Source organism: Antennarius striatus, chromosome 11 (genome assembly GCF_040054535.1).
Source record: "Antennarius striatus isolate MH-2024 chromosome 11, ASM4005453v1, whole genome shotgun sequence".
Taxonomy (NCBI): domain Eukaryota; kingdom Metazoa; phylum Chordata; class Actinopteri; order Lophiiformes; family Antennariidae; genus Antennarius; species Antennarius striatus.
In genome coordinates, this window is record NC_090786.1 from 12,629,591 (window position 1) to 12,647,519 (window position 17,929).

At 37.0% G+C, this 17,929-nt stretch overlaps 1 protein-coding gene across 1 annotated transcript in view; it reads left to right on the forward strand.

The window, feature by feature from the left end:
- The first annotated feature begins 1,250 nt into the window (after window positions 1-1,250).
- hpse2 (heparanase 2) overlaps window positions 1,251-17,929 on the forward strand; it is a 55,843-nt gene continuing 39,164 nt past the window's right edge. The window contains exons 1-3 of the mRNA XM_068328315.1: window positions 1,251-1,682; window positions 4,955-5,109; window positions 6,522-6,683. Coding sequence (XP_068184416.1) covers window positions 1,405-1,682; window positions 4,955-5,109; window positions 6,522-6,683 — 595 coding nt within the window. The 5' untranslated portion in view covers window positions 1,251-1,404. The remainder of the gene's footprint in view (window positions 1,683-4,954; window positions 5,110-6,521; window positions 6,684-17,929) is intronic.

The following is a 17,929-nucleotide window of genomic DNA, read 5'->3' on the forward strand; positions in this document are numbered from 1 at the left end:
ATCACAATAGACTATACACTTTAGAGTTTCTGCTCCATTGCTCCAAGAACATCTGGAGAGAAAAAAAGTCACAGAGTTTAAGGTAAATCCCATGCTTAGGAACTTAAATCCCAAATTGCCTTTGCATGTTTTTGAAAAGGGGCCAGACTGTTAATGTTGTCATATCCAAATGTCATTATAGTCTTATAAAAATATGCAATTTATCAGTTGTTTGGCAAAACAAAATGAAGCCTCAACAAACACGACATATCCTGTTGACAAGATCGTATTTTCTTGTTTTGATGAAGGCCATCTTTTGTTCTCTTGAACTGTGCAGACTCCGAATTTTTCAATGCAGGGCTGGAAAAAAAAATTCTGTTGGAACGTTTTACACACACTTTGCAGACAGTGGGTAGGCGCAACAAAGAGCTTTAGTGATCACTCCCGACTAAGTGGATTTGGGGTTGTGCCATCACAATGACGATGCCGGTGAATTGGAAATTCTTTAGTGTAACCTCATCTCCATTACTGGACAGACCTTTGCTTGTAGAATGCAAATGCATTACACACATGTTTTAACAGTAAGACACCAAAACGACCGAACACATTTCTTAGACACTTGGCGGGAGGATTGGTAATAGACTCCATACATTTTGATGCGGGTCTAGGTATTTCTTTCCATTTAACACTGACAGATGCGGCGTTTCTTCCACAGTTTAACTCTGGATCAGGCTTGACTGAAGTGGACTACAAGACATTAACTGAGTTCTGAGCTGAATGCCATATTAGTCCTCCTGAGAGTATTTATTGAATTTTATATGCATTTTTCTTGAACAGAATAATTCTATAGATAAGAATCTCCTTCCAACAAAATGAGTCGGCGTCGGAGCTTGCTCATCTTGTAGGTCTTTTCCCCACCATCATTAGTCCAACAAACAAAAATCATGTAATACTGAGCACTTGTTGAGTTTCAAATTATTGTTAATGTCATCTTTGATTTGCTAAAGGGTTATATTTCCATAGTTCTTGTGTTGCACATGAAACATTCATCATTTCTTAATTATAACCAATACTTGGTCAAATTCACCGGGAGAACAAAAGTAATTAGTAGTTTTTACTCCTACCTCAAAGAACCTTGGAGGGGCGTTGCTGCCTCATCTCCTCCTCCTCAAATACTATCTCAGAACAGGGAAGGTTGGCTCGGGCGTGCGCTCTTGTGACCAGCTCCGAAAACGCACAGAGGGGCGGGGGGCAGAGGAGGGGTGTGTGTGAGAAAACTGGACAGGAACACAGATCCAGATCGATGAGACTGAAGTGACGAACCACCATCGAACTTCGAACACTTTATTGATTGTTTTTCCCCAGTTTTCCTCATTCTTAAGCTTCATTACGCGGGGTGAGCATTCTGTTCTCCAAACCAACAAGATGCCCAAATCCTCACCTTGCGTATACCTATGGTCCTTTCTGCGACTGACATCTTTGGCTACTCTGGTGGTACAGTCGGTACTCTCTACCTCCTTCTCGCCTTCTTCCTCCTCTACACACCAAAGATCTGCATCTGGGAAGCGACCGGGTTTCATGGAGAGGACGCTAATTCTCCTGGATGTCAACACCCGCAGTCCAACAAGAGTCCTCAACGACAACTTCCTTTCTTTGCAGCTGGACCCCTCGATAATCAAAGACGGTTGGCTCGACTTTCTGAGGTACTAACCCTTTTTCACGAGTATCAGTAACATCCTTTTGTATATCTGTGTCCACCTCAAACATGTTTGGTGTTCTTCTCTTTACGCACGCAGCCATGTTGTACAGCGAGGCAGCAAGTTACATGTGCACTGAGAACATGACCAGAGTGACAATGTTCCCCAACTCACAATGCTTCACAGACAGAAAGGTTTTGAGAGTAATCAGATAAATCAATGACATTACTAAGACTGAACCGCGGGTGTCATTGGCTCTGTGGCTATGCTGGCATTTTACGCCCATATATATAGTACATTTATACATATAAATGTACTCCATATATATGTGTGTGTGTGTGTTTATTGAATCCAAAGGAAATTAGCTATATATATATGTATATATATATATATATATATATATATATATATATATATATATATATATATATATATACACACATACATACACACGCACACACATACATACACACGCACACACACACACACACACACACACACACACACACACACACACACACATGCTGAATGCTTATATATATGGATTCAATAAACATCGAAAGCATCCGTTTCAATGATTGTTCAAATCTATCCCTAAAGTTAATTTCCTTTGCATTTAATACCACTAAAGGAATTTAATTATTTTTAATAATCTTTCGCTGCAGAACAGTCGACACATTATGAAATTATCGGCTGCGTCACTGGCGCTTGATTTGACCGTCATTAATGATGAGATAAAAAGCCAAAATATTACTGAATTACTTAATTCTATTCAATAAATCTTTTTATTGACTACGCAGGCAAAACTATTCATATAATCTGATTAAAAAGTAGAACACTGTATTCAGTCATGGTTTGATTAATGTGAATGTTACGCACAGAAGATGCCAAACACACTACATCATGAGAAACAAGTTTCATAAACTGGAAAGTTTCTAAGAACAATTTATGATTATTTGTATTATTTAAAGTTTTCTGTATGTGGGCCTCACCCTCATAGTAATACAACGGCACAGCCCATGTTTATTATTGTAACATGCATGAATTCACGACAAATTTACATTAAGTTATACAATTCTACTGCCTTCCATACTGTTCCCATCATCATCATTTTCTCTGACTACCAGTTTTTGTTCTGAGCTAGTTGTTTATTGCTGAAATCTGTTGTAAACATTCACTGTTATAAGCATTTACCTTCTATACAACTCCGTTAACGGCCGAGTAAACACAAAAAACCTAAGCAGAAGCCTACTGGAAGCTGACGACCGTCACTTTTTGGGTCATTTCGTGCGGAGTTTAAGTCGAGTACCATGTAGGCTGAAATAAAAAAAAACAAAAAAACAAACACCCGAATCAAAACAATTTTATTAAAGTTATTTAAATTATTTTCATTCGTTTGCATAAACATCAAAATTTATATGGATTTGCAATTAAATATTTGAAATGCCTTTGAAAGCCTAATTAATAGATTTTGTGCACCATTTAGTTTAGTTGAAAGGATAGGCGTAATAAATTATATAGTTAGGGTTAGGGTTAGCTTATACTATAGCTTGTATTAGTGATCATTCATAATATAATTTCTAATGCGAAACAAATAAGCACACATTAAGGAGGTGTGAGCCACCTGAATATAAAAGTAATTAATTTTTGCATCCACGGCACAAAGTCAGCTATAAACTGGGGCACAAGGTAAAATAGGACCAATAAGATTTTATGACTTGGGCCCTTTAAATATTAGAAGCCAATCACCAGGTATGTTGTTGCATACAAATGTTCTTCTCATGAAGCCATAATTTTGATTGGTTTGGCAAATCAAAGGCAGACCAGCAAAAGTTTTGTTTGGTCTTTTTTTTTAAATTGCTGGAGAACTCGGAGGGTTCAACAGTTCAACATGTTGATTTTTTTCTTTTTGGTAATACAACAACTGCAGATGATGCAATCATGGTTTTACACCAGAAATTGCTGCGTGATAGTTTGACTTATAATCAGATTACTTTTTCAAAAATGGACATTTCAATAAAAGTCTCAATCATCATATAGAACTGGACAGAAAGTGAAGGCCAAATCAGATCTTTCAGAGGTGAAACGAATTATTTGTCATAAATCACGAGTTACTATATTAATGTGAGCCACGCTAGCAGACATTATGGCATTATAGTGTCTGTAAAAATATATGATGCACTGATATCAGGTCAGCTGCAATAGACCAGAACTATCAGTGTTATATAGATAACACAAATGTGTGTCTGTATATCACACACACACACACACACACACACACACACACACACACACACACACACACACACACACACACACACACACACACGCACGCACGCACGCACGCACGCACGCACGCACGCACACACACACACACACACACACACACACTAGTGGGGGAGGTGTTAAACGTGAATATTAACATTTTTAATATCCATAGACAGTATGGCTCCAGGGAAAAAAGCCGCTAAAACATAACAGACAACGTGGAGGAAATATTCATCAGTGCAGGGAGCAAGAATAAGGAGTCGAAAATGAGTATGAGATTGTTACAATATAGATGATGATGCTGGGAACAGGAAAGAGGACAAAACACATTTTTTTGACAAACCCATGAAATGTGCATAAAAACTTAAATGTGAAATACAAATTGTTCAAATAATGCAAACTGAATTGTTCGATGCTTCACAGAAACAAACACCAGTGACTGTTCCATTGAATTTCACTATCTGTCCCATTTTACCTGTGAAGGTGTAAAGTTTCTGAAGTGTTTTATTAGCATCATATTCTCTTCATATAAATATAGCAGAGATTTATAACAAGTTATAAAAGTAACAATACGGACAATTTGATATTCTACCAAAAAGTGTCTTCACCCAACAATGAATCTCAATATATAACCTCCTTCAAACTTAAATTACTGGTAGCATTTAGTAGTATCCATTTATTGTTAAATTTGTTTTCATACGACCTTTTATAATCCTCTGTCCAGTTTAATCTGCTACTGCTTTTTCTTCAGATGATTAAAATGAGTTAGAGTTTCGCCACAGTAGAGTGACGTATTTGGGGTTTTTTTTTAAATTCTTTATCAAATTATCGAATAACGATGTCGAGCCATCACCTTAATGTGAATTTTTGACGGATGATCCGTTTAGCCGCTTTTGAGATTATGTTCTACTCGGAAATACCAACGCGAACACTGACAGTTGCGTCTTGCCAGTGCAGAGTCGTGACTCTTATTGTTTTGACAAGTGTCGCTACTTCCGGTGTGTCCGCAGCTCCAGGCGGCTCGTGACCCTGGCGCGCGGCCTGTCGCCTGCCTTTCTGCGTTTTGGCGGAAAACGGACCGACTTCCTCCAGTTCAACAACCAGAAGAACCTGGCCAAATTCAGAGGACCCGGGCCAGACTACTACCTGAAAAACTACGAAGATGGTAACTACACTGTCTATTGTTGAAATGGGACTCTTTTTTCTGCCTTTTTCTTTTTATGAGAACAACAAGCAATACTTTTTCTGTTTACGTATAACTGTGTTTTTACTCCCACACTAGTTACGTTGTTAATTTATTTCACACAACTAGGCTACAGCAAGCTGACAGTTAAAAAGTATAATGTGAATTTACAGTGAAATATTAAAATAATTAAAGTATTTATACAGTGACATAATGTCATTTGCTATTTTGGGAAAACTGGAATGTGAATATATACTGGAAAGTATTAAGAATTTAACTATAAACAGCAAAGCATCATGGGAAGGTGAAGAAAAAGCGTAAGAAGCCAGTTTGAAAATGAAACACACACTACAATCTACAAAGAGTCACATAAGTCTCCATTACTGTTTCCCTTCAGACTCTAAACGTTGTCTTCTCTACGTATTTTTCAATACCCTTTTCATATTATTAGCACTATTACAAGGTAAGGGGATCCATCATTAGTCTCACATTAGTCAGATTAGCTGTTTTATTGCAGTGTAAGTAATTGTATGGTTACTGCTCCTGATGTAAGGAGCTGTCCTCTGCCTCCTTTGAACAAATGTTTGAGGGAATCAGTGAGTCCTGTTTTGTGTGTCAGTCAGACAAGAAAGGTGAGATCTAAGTACAGTCTATTTAAGATTTTAGTGGTAGTACTGCCTTGCATGAGGGCCTCAGTATGCGTGTGACTGAATGGTGACTTGTGAAGCACTGACTGGTCATTCTGACAAGAAAAGTGCTGAATAAGGACAGGCTGTTTACTGTTTTAATAGTAAAAATACAATAAAGTTCCTAAATGTAAATAGACACGTATACAGCAATTTACTGGCAAGAGTAATTGTAAAATAGTGATTAACTGCATGCCTAGTAATGTATTGTGATACTAAAACGCATTAAGTAATGTTAAACAGTACAGTATTTTTTAAATAAATCTGTCGCCAGTTAAATACTGTAAAAATTTCATAATGTGGGCCTACAGCCTCCAAGACGACAGGAACTGGTTTAATGCCTCTTTAAAAAGTGTAAAAATTGAAATTATAACCCTCATTAATTTGGTTCTTAATGAAAACCTATTGTAGCCTACATACTTTTATCTAGGTTGCAGTTAAACCACTACTAAACTATGCAACTCTAAGGTTGACACATTTGTTGTATTTATCTGTGTAAGTTTTCAATAACATGCATTAAAAATATATATTTATTACCAGTTAATATCCGCATATTGTGTTTTTTGTTTACTTTCAAATCACATTTTAAAACAAGCAAAACTCACAAGTGTTCAAATAAATAATAGTTTAATAAAATATTTAATACCAATTGGAGTTTAAGTCTTCAAGAAGCAGCATTAATTTCTTCTGTCTCATTTTTTTTTGCAGATATAGTACGCAGTGACATTGCACTGGACAAACAGAAGGGTTGCAAACTGGCCAACCATCCTGACATAATGCTAGAGCTGCAGCGGGAGAAAGCGGCCGCTACGCAGCTCGTCCTGCTTAAAGAGCAGCTGTCCAACATCTACAGCAACATTACAATAACAGGTAGGAGATCACACACACAAAAAAGCTCTTCTTTGGCAAGTGTTTATGTCAAGACACATATTGTTCTTACTCACATGGCGTAGTCTGAACTTGTAGGGCCTGTCTCATATAGACATGTACGTGCGCACTCACCTATACGCTTAAACAAGGTCAGTAAAAACTTCTGGTTTTCTGAATGACCAGTGAAATTTTTAACAGGAGAATGTGGAGATACACAAGTAAATACAGTATAGGTAAGACTAGTGTTTTTAAAAACAACACTAATCTGCTTGACTAAGGAACTCTGAAGTCTTTGTTTTGGGTGGGCTGCAGTTCTTTTGTGTCTGTGATTGACTGGAAGTAAAGAACCGCATGACAAGGGAGTAAATAAAGGATTTGTATGTACTGCTACAGTTTTGGGACTTGTGTATAAACCTGTGCTTGTGTAGCACATTGCCTTAAAACACGTTATACTTGTCAGGGAGGATCAGATAACATTCTTTGTGTGGTTTTACACAGCTCTGAAGTCCAAATGAAAATTTATGTGAGTTTTTAAGGTAATATATAAAATATTTTGAAGCAAGAAGACAAAACTAAGTATGTAAAAGAATAAAAGAAGTAATATAACAGTACGGAAGCTAAAATGTGACTCCTCATCATTAAAACAAATTGAAAAATTAGAACATAAATACTAGTCAACATGTTTACTGCTCTGTTGACTGTTTCTACGGAGACACGAATGCTTCCTATTCTTTTCCGCTTCTAAAAGACAGTGGGTGGGCAGCATTTTGGGTGGGCAGGGTGTTTATTTTAAAATCAAACCACCCAGAAAGTAAGTCTTTCCAATCCAAAAGACCCTGGAAACATCAGTGTGGACTTGGGATTGACCTTAAAAACAATCTAAAGTAATATGAAAAATTTGTGTCATGCAGGAGTGAAAGCCACACTTCCACTTCACACTTTAAAGTTTAGATACGCTGATGTAGGCAATGTCTACGGATCCACTGAACTATCAGAAATCTGGCCATGTGTTTGTAAAAATATTTATAGTCACAAATGTGTTTGGTCATAATAAATCAGAGCCCTTGTAGTTGTGGGTCTGCATTTTATTTTCTATGTTTTTGAAAGGTCTCATTTCCGTGAGACAGAATGACCCTCTGGGTGCTGCCATATGAGTAATAGAGGCTGATAAAAATAATGTGTATCAGCCATGCTTTTTCAAAAAAAATTTGACCAATGGGTGTGAGGGATCAGTTCACAAATTCAGATTATACTGTATGTTATGAAGTAAAATTGTACATCCCAATCCTTAATTGTAGACATGTGCTATGTGAATATATTTTGGGTTATTTTTAGATGATTTTTTTACATAAATGTCTTTTTGTGAAACTTTTCTTTAATGAGGAGATTAGATTTACGCATCCACATAGAAGCATGGCTGGAGATGAATAATCTATTTTATGCCGCAATGCTCACATCAGTACAGAAAATTATAATACTGTATGTGGCTATCATTCCTCCAGCGTGATCAGAAAACACAGTATTGAAGATTGTTGTACACTAATTAGGTAACAAAAGTCCGTTCCAGGTAACATCTTGTCTCGTGAAAACTGACAGATATTGTCTTGATTTTGTCCAGCTTTACATTACAATACCATTATTATTTGAATTGTAGCTTCAGCATCACACCTTTGGTATAGGAGTAATGTTTCTGAACATGATTACCATTTATACCTGTAAGTCTGCAGCTTCTTGTCCCAAATGGAAGTTATCATTACCCCTCCACAATTTGCTCAGCTAAATCATGTAAGTCTACAGAGGCTGCCTCTCCTTTAAACATATCATAATGTCGTCAGACTGTAATTTTTCAGTTCAACGGCCTCAGATGCAATAATGTGAAAAATATAGAAACTGGTTTTATACACTGGAGTATGAAGCAATGTAGATTGAAAATGCTGATGCAGTAAAACTCAGATTTCTTTTCCAAATTTAATGATTGATTCAGAGCATACAGTATGTCTTTAAATTGGAGCCCTTTGTGTGATGGTTCTCATTAAGGAGTAGAAGTGGAGTTAAGACAGAGAGGTGTCGATTTTGTGTTAGTGCCATAGTCGTTAAATGAGAAATGAGAACTAAACCAAGCAGAAGGCTTTTTTTTATTTTTAGCTTAAATGGATTTACTGTGAAGCTGTCACAGAAACAGACAATAAGTGCGGATTTGCTCCTGGTAATATTTCCTCGACAAGGATGTTTTCTACTGTTTTCTGTGGTTCAAAATGTCTTCTGTGTTGTAATTTAACATAACATGACTGTTTCCTTAAGTAACTAACTCACCATGCTAAGCACTGATGACGACGATAGAAGTCACAAAAGTGTGAACATGTTGACATTATTGTCTCATTATTACACTCTGTTGAACTGTAAGCATGCTGTGTAAACTCAAATCTGCAAAGACCTCTCATGACTTTGGTGGAGAGTTATAGTGGCACAGAGGCACGGTGGATATGTTTAAATATGGTAACAATCAGCTGAGGTTCAAGGTTCATTGTGCATGTGTATGTTTGAACGCAGGTGGTGTTTAAAGGACCTTTTAAATCTTGCTCCATCCTTTTCCACTCACTGGTATCTGACATTTGACCTAGGCTTGTTAGAGCTATCAATAATGGGACCATTTTAACCTAACATATGCACTTGTATGCACACCCACACATCCAGCAAGGGAAATAAGTTGAGAAAATATGCCAGACTCAGACAAGGTCACAGTCAGGATCATCTCACGTCTTGCTGCACGAGTATACCTGTCGGTGAAGGATCATGTTTTCAGGTCTTTCTTCTATTCCTCTGTCTCATCACCTCATCTCCACAGCTTCACACCTCTTTCTCATCTTCTCTCTCTTGTTTACTGTAAATTTAGCTGTGTATATTGTGACTTCATGTGAGAGGCTTATGTTTATTTTACACCTCACAGAACCAAGCAGTCGATCTGCTCAACTTGTGACCTCAAAGATCTGTGTTTAAGGCTCAAAGGATAAACACAACTCAATTTAGAAATTCCTATACTGTGTTTTACTTTTTATCCAAAGCCAACTGATCAATATTTGCAAACATGGAAAAGAAGAAAATCTCAAGATAGAGGGAAGAAGAAGTGTGGAAGACTGCATGTTTTCAGTTATAAGGACTGCAGCTGCTTTGACACAGTAAATACAAAACTTGTTTGCTATTGATGTTTGTGTTTCCTTTGATTTTCAACAGATGGGAAACATTACACAGAGCTAATGAGGATACATGATTCAATAAATTGGACCAAAAGACCGTTCCTGGGTCTGTTTGGTGATTGTTACATTTTGAAATTATTGTACTAAACAGAAAAGCTCCATCATTGTGTCCTCATTGATACATGCTAAAGGATAAAGGATAAAAGGTCCTTGTGCAGAGATCCCATATATCACATTTTACTGCATATTGAGCTGAGCCAGCGTTCTCATCATGTCTGTCTAGGCCCTAGGTGCATCTATTTGACAGGAGGTTTGGGGTACTCCTATAACTGGATTTTTTTAATTTATTTTTTATTTTTATATTTTGGTAAATACAGATTTACACATAGCAACACATTTAAAGATAGCAGCAAGTGATGTAATGCTTTCTTAACAGTCATTAATTTTCTACTGCTGCATCCGCTGCAGCAGGTCACGGGGAGCTAGAGCCTATCCCACCTGGCATAGGGCGTGAGGCGGGGGACACTCCGGCCACGACGCCAGTGCACCACGGAGCCACACACAAACACGGACAACTACGCACAAACACACTCACCCCTACGAGCAATTTGGGACCGGCCAATTAACCTGAAGCGCATGTTTTTGGAGGTGGGAGGAAGCCGGAGAGAACCCACGCAGACATGTGGAGAACATGCAAACTCCACACAGAGTGGGACTCGGACCTGGACCCGCCTTGTTGTGCAGCGACAGCGCTACCCACTGCGCCACCGTGCCGCCCGCTTTCTTAACAGTATGTCAGTAATTGATGACAACAATATTGTAAAATTGTAATGTGATAGTTGTGCTGAAAATCTGATAAAAATAAGGTATTACTGTAATGCTAGTTTTGCAAGCATATAGATTACTATCTGAGTAATACCTTTGAAGTGGAATTTTCTCTAAGTCAAAACTGGCTGCTCGGCATGAAGGCGCAGTGGGTAGCACTTTTGCCTCACAGCAAGAAGGCTTCGGGTTTGATTCCTTTTTGTGTGGAGTTATCATGTTCTCTGCATGGGTTCTCTGGGTTCTCCGGCTTGCTCCCACCTCCAAAAACATGTGAATGGTTGTTTGTTTTTTGTGTGGATTTGCGATGAGCTGGCATCTTATCTCGGATGTACCCTGTCTTTTGCTCATAGGCAATACGCTCCAGCAGACCCATGACCCACAAGGCAGATAAGCGGTTGTAGATGAGATGATTGCGATTGTCTCATCTACAAGAAAAAGGATGGATAGATCCAAACTAGCTATCATGAAATCATAAATCTGATATTCATCATCTCTTACGTTCTAGCCAGATCCTTTGTTTTTAGAAAATATTTGCATCCTATTCCTGTTTGGAGACAGGATGGGGGTGTCCTGTATTACACTGGTTCATTTTGCATTAAATCTGCACTGTATATTGTGCAACAGTATGAAGCATGTTTAATTGAAGCTAGTGAGAAAATAAATAGAAACAGTTTGTCGAGCATTTTACCGACCTGATACATGGTTACTCAGAATTTGCTAATTGTGTTTCCTGGCAATCTTTTTGCTTTTTGATGTTTTTTCTTAATCAAATTTTACCATAAAATTTAATAAAAATGTGCAACCTAGCATTTTTTGCTCTAATGTATGGTTATTACACAACTGCAACAATTATGCCCAGGTAGTTGCCAAGCTTCATGATCTTTGGTTTAACTAATTATTACCTCAATATTAAAGAGAAAATAATTAGAAACATGCAGCTTAGCATTTCACTGCACTGATTCATAGTAGTACTCAGACACTATTACACAGAATCAAATCATTGTACTAAATATATCATTTTTACAGTTTGGACTTGAAAAATTTTTTTTCATATGGTTTGAAGGTGTTCACTGATAGTAACCCATGATATTGTGAAAATATCAACATGCATTACCTTTTGGATATCAAGTAATTACATAAATGAAGAATGCTAGACTATTACTGAATAATTGCACTTTATTCCTGTTTTTAAATGTAACATTTGTTATTTGCTTCCTATAATGTCACATTGGATTTCATGTAAAATGCTATGAAAAGATGCTTTCAGTAATAACTATGCTTTAGCTTTGCTGCCTTAATTCATTTTTGTTGAGGTGAAGTATTATTTGGACATTGTGTTATTACTGCAGTGGGACCAGGAATTTCAGTGATCAGGAGGAAATGGAGGGGTTAAGAAATAAATCCTTTCAGGAAGTTTGTAACCTATTGGCTAGAGACAAAACTCATGGAGACAAAAATGCACATTTTCTAGAAATGGAAAGAATTTTAAGGTGTCTCTGAAGGTTGGCGCAAATTCTATACTTAATCCAAACTATATACAGTATGCAAGCTAGGCCTACTAAGGGAATGGATAAGAGCCTGGGGTCACCAACAGGGCAAATGTGGATTATAAGAGATTTACATCAAGGTCGCCAGGCCAATAAGAGCAAAATAATAATAATGATGATGAAGAGGAGGATTGTTTTTATTATTACTTACAGTGCTAGTAACGTTACTATTATTATTAGTATAGGTAATAGCAATATTATTAACTTTATTATTATTAGAATTATTTGGACCTTGTTTAGGTTCAGGGCCCTTAGAATAAATTTTGTTATTTTAATGTAGCTGAGTCTAAAGTTGGTCAGGCATGAAGCTTGACGCTATGGTCTCTAACATATCTGTCTTTCTTAGTCTGATCTCATGTGTGGATTATCAAGTAACATAAATATTTACAGTGCCTAATCAGTTGATAGATTTAAATAAACAATTCAGAGCAGACATTAGACACTAATACTCGAGTCCCTCCCTTTGAACCGACACTGACGCTATAGTCACAACATGGAGAGCTGCGGGGCTCCATATATAGGAAACACAAGAAGAAATACAACGTATGCAAGTGTGAGGAAAAACTATTGTTATTTTACAATCAGAATAAACACACCTATGCAACAGAGCAAAGTCATTTACTTTCAGCTGACTTAGTGGCAACATGCTGTTCAGCAGATGCATACGAGTAACGTGGTGACACGGTCAAGATTTCCTGCCAGGTTTTGTCGGAAAAGTTGAAGTCAATGAATGTTTAATGCCAGAAGCTCACAGTAGATGAATTTACATCACCTCTGACCTTAATGCAGGAGACTGGGACTTGAATCAAATTCCTTCACTAGTGCTTGTTACGAGTCAACTATTCAGCTCAATGAAAATCAACAAATGACATACATAGCCAATATTGCAAATAATAATGTAAAAGCTGCGCCATGGTTCATTTAGTTACATGTCCTCCTCATGTGTCAGATGCCGAAAGGAAATACAAAGATTTCTCTGTGTTTCAAAATTATTGCCAACACTGGATGATGTAAATATGCAAATATTCTACATGTACATTTAACCATTAACACAATATTTGGAATGCTTAAACATATTTGCTGTGTCCTTGGCATTTTCCTAATTTTTTGTCTTCACTGATTATAACAGTAAATAGTGAGAAAGACATGTGGCACAGGTCTGTCGGCAATAACTGAAACCACAGCTGCTCCAGGGTGTCCATTCATGGGGCATGCATCTACACCATTGTATTGTCTCTGTCCCACGTTTCCCTAATTTAACCTTACCTAGGGTATATTGTGCAGATGCTGACAGTAGACATTGTCTCTGAACAAATGTTCAGGACTGATGTTCTTCAGCCCCACCATAAAAGACGTTGGATGAAATAGTATTATGTACATCTTTGAGCTATGCTGTTATCCTACCAGAACTTAGGATAAATTATTAATAAACATGGCTGAAAATATCAAACAGGATGGAAATGTCAAGTCTGAAAATGAATACTGTGATTGTTTAGACTCCTTGCTTATAACATCCTTGTTAGCCATAGGATGGATAATGTTTTTTTGGCAGTGCATCTGCGTTGCAAAAACTGCAACAGGTGTGCTTACATTTGATGTCTAACTAAAGTGTTCCAATATTGTACAGTTGCTTCAGTTTAGTTATTGTATTGGAATTTCAATGTGCAGAACTGTTTCCCTTTTATAATAATGGGAGAGAAGTGAGGTGAAATCCATGTCCTTGACCGAAGAGAACAGTGAGTCATTAAACAGGACATACAAGGAAGGCAGAAGGTTAAAAATCTGGAAAGACAAACATGAGGAGCAGGCACAGAAAGGGGAATTTACTGAACATCTGTTAATGCCTTGAAAATGTTTTCATCAAAATAAAATGGCACATATGTCTATAGTCAGAGGGCCTCTAGTTATAGCTTTCTGTTTTTACTCATTTTAAAATCAAAACATATTTTCTTGCAACAGTGGGAAACATGCTCCAGTCTTCCTATTAGTTCTGCTATATGACTCCATCCAGCCTTTTATCCATTTTTAATGTTAAAACCTCTGTTGTAAGAGTGAAGTATAGAATTGTTTCTCAAACGCCTTTATCTCTGTCAGAAATTCCCACAGTACATGCACATGTTCAGTTTTTTGTTGTTACAGCTTCCTCACTACCAGGTCCACCTCCAGCTGACTGCTGTCTCGTGATTTATGGGAATGTCACCATGGAACACCTGAGCACAGATTTGTTGACCTCTATAATGAAATCTTTGGAAATGCTCAGTTTTTATGGATATTGATGAGAGTAGGAGTAGCAAGACAAAGAATGTTTTTTCTCATTATGAATTGTCCAGCTGTTCGAATACCACAACCTGATCCTGCTGTGTTTACTGTCCACAACTGAGTCATTGAATCTTGAAGTCTTGAATCTGTTCAAGCAGTTTTTCCATTTTTTGGCACGATTCTTTTTGGAGCTTTAAGCCAAGATTTTTTGCTTTTTCAATCTATGAGCTACTCGATTCAACTGGGAGGAATAAAATCAATATCTTTTATCTCAAGAGTTATTTTTATAAAAAATGTATAAATTATAAATGTTTCTTTTGAAGTAAACATTTTTGAGTCAATCTCTTACCCGGCAAGGTAAGAGAAACAAACACTAAAACCAACAGGTTTTAGTGTTTGACTGAAACACCTGTTACATATAATGCACACTTTTACTGTTAAGTGTTATCCAAGGAAAACTTGTCAATCCACATACTCATAGAAGTAAAGGCACAATAATATTTAACTTATTCTTGTGTCACATGTGCCCATTTAAGCCCCACTCATTGATGCAAGTAAAAAAATGTCTTGGTTAAACAGATAAATGCTATACGTACACCACTTGTATATCAATTCTTATGATCCAATAGTACTGCACAGTTTAATTAAACTGTCTGTTTTTTTCCGATCGAATTACCCCAGTGGCAAAATATACATTTGTTGTTCTTCTGTTTTAGCACTTTTTAAAATTTTCTTCGCTTTTGTAATTTAGAATTAAATTAAGCAAGTGTATTTTACATTTTAAACTTATGCAGTAAGTTTAAATTGTTTGAGAGTTCTTTTTTAACACGTGAAGGTCTTTTTAGAAAGACTCTTATAGATAGATTATATTTTTTCCTGGTTGCAACTTAATAGACAGTAAAGTAAACGGGAACAAGACACACCTTGTAAGAGAAGGAGGTATACTCTTGGTCTGTGGTCAGATAACAAGGATTCCTAATATAAATGGCTTCATAGCAATGGAAAGTACCCTAAAGGAACATACAGTAAATTAGATTTGATCTATGCTCAGTTTGTTTTTGGGATTTCTTAACAATTTGTTTGTGGCATTAGATTAAATCATAGAAACAGCAGAAACACTGATATTGGTTGATTAAAACCAGTCTAGGAAATGCTGTGAAAATCACTAACAGTGCTCCTGGAATGAACCAGGAAGAATAATTTGAAATCCCTGCATAGGTTTTTTGCATGAATTACCAAAGACTATCTGAGTCTGGCCATTAGAGCAACCTGGCTTGCAGCTACACAGAACAAAACCATCACTCACGCATAATAGAATAAGACATTGCCAATTTTACACAATTTTGAGCTTTAAATCATTAAGAACTTAATTATTTTTTGTATTTCATCTAATGATATCCAGCTGTCTGAATGTGTGCTAATTTGTTTTGTTATTTCATAAAACCATCTTTGCAGTCTAATGATTTGTTGTCCTGCTGATGTGGTGTTCAGCAACTCAATTTAATGCATTTGTCCCCTCTGCCACTATGTGCGTCTTTGTAATATAATCCAAATGAAGTGTTTGACAAGGCCTTAAATCATTGTTTTAAAAACAAAAATAATTTCCCAAAACTGCCCATGCAAAAATGCAAACAACAAAGAGTATTAGGCCATTTTTGTAAATCTTTCTTTAATATCTCCATCAAGCAGAAAATGCGATTGGTTTGGATTGTTTGTCATGTTGTCAGCAGCTGTATTATGCAAACAATAATGAACAGATTTGCATGAAATCTGTTGAAGGATATTCATCAGATATGGTTCCTTGTTTATCATGGATGTCATTGAATTTTTACTATTATTTAGATCAGGACCTGAATCTGAGGGTTGCTTAAATGACCACATACATTTGCTGTTTGCTATTTGTAAATGTATTTGGAAAGTTGTGCACCTGTTTCTCAATCAGTGTGTGTGTAATCAGACTTTTAAATGAGTAAATAATCTTAAAATACATTCCGATATTTACAGTATAGAGGTGTGAAGCGGCTGTGGTTGAGACAATAATGGCCGTCTTGTCTACAAGAGAATGGATGGACGGATATAATTTCATCTTCAGCTCAGATATCCATTAATTCCTCCACAGTTGCAAAACACCATCCATCCATACTTGATGTCCCTTTCCTAACATCAAGAGAACACTGAATTGATTTTGATTTTTAAAAAATGATTCTTTTACGGTGAAGCTATTTTTGCATACCACTTCAATGCGGTGATGTATTGTAATTGTCAGTGTTTGTGTGTTCGTTCGTTCATCTGTCCGTTAGTGTTTCCACCAAATATCTTCACAACCGTTTCAGTTACAAAGATGAAACAAAAACCACATTACTCGGGCGGAAAAGGGGATGAAAATCAGATGATGACCTTGACCTTGAGAAAACTGAGTCAAGGTCAAATTTCAACTTTTGTACACTCAGTAACCAGGAAAAGATAGACAGATGAGGAACATAACTCATCTGTCAAAGCTAGAGTTTTGATCTACCTATGCACTAGCTTTGATCTATGGTCTTACTCACACTGGCCTTCTCCATATGCACTAGTCTATGCACTAGTCAGGTACTACTTTCGGGGTACCCTGACCTACTGAGTCGCAGGATTTTGCAGTCTCTGACTGCTTTGGTTTTTGTTGTAGTTTTACCTGTCAGTCTGCAGTCATACAGCATCATATCCATGATGTACACTCAGTGTGACAAGCTCTTATTAGTTTTGTTATTTCCTCACCCTTTCCACATGGCTGACACAGATCTATGTCTTTTTCCATAATTGAAAGGATACCAAGTGTGTAAATAATGGACAAGCATTCCATGTGTTTGCAACATGCCAGACAGAAGGTGCCAGCAACCTGCTAACAAATGTTGTTTTAATAGCCTGACGCAAGGGAACTGTTGGAAATCAGTCCTTCCCCTCCTGTGATTGTTTGGCATGACAAGCAAGCTCCATGGTTTTCGCAAGATTGGAAAACTGGAAAACATACGTTTTTTGTCAAATTTCTGTCCATGGGATTGCATTTTTGACTGTTCTGAGCCAGGTTGGTATTAATGGGTTGGACCTTTTTAGTTATGCTGACACCTCTTGACAGTGTATGTGCGTGTGTGTGTAAGTGTGTGTGTGAGAGACAGAGAGAGAGAAAGTTTTGTCTGTGTCCAGATGACATTGGAAACATATCTCTCTCATTACTAGTGAGACACATTTTAATCTGCCTAAATTGAGTCTAAGGCTGTCATCTGCTATTTATGAGATCACCTCTTATATGTCTCTATGTGCATATGTGTGTCCATATGTATTCATTGTGGAAGAAGTTTGTGTTGAATGTAAGGGCTAGACAAGGGTTTAGAAGCTAGAGAAAACCTAGAGACAGTTTGTCCCAGCATTTAAGATTATTACAGTA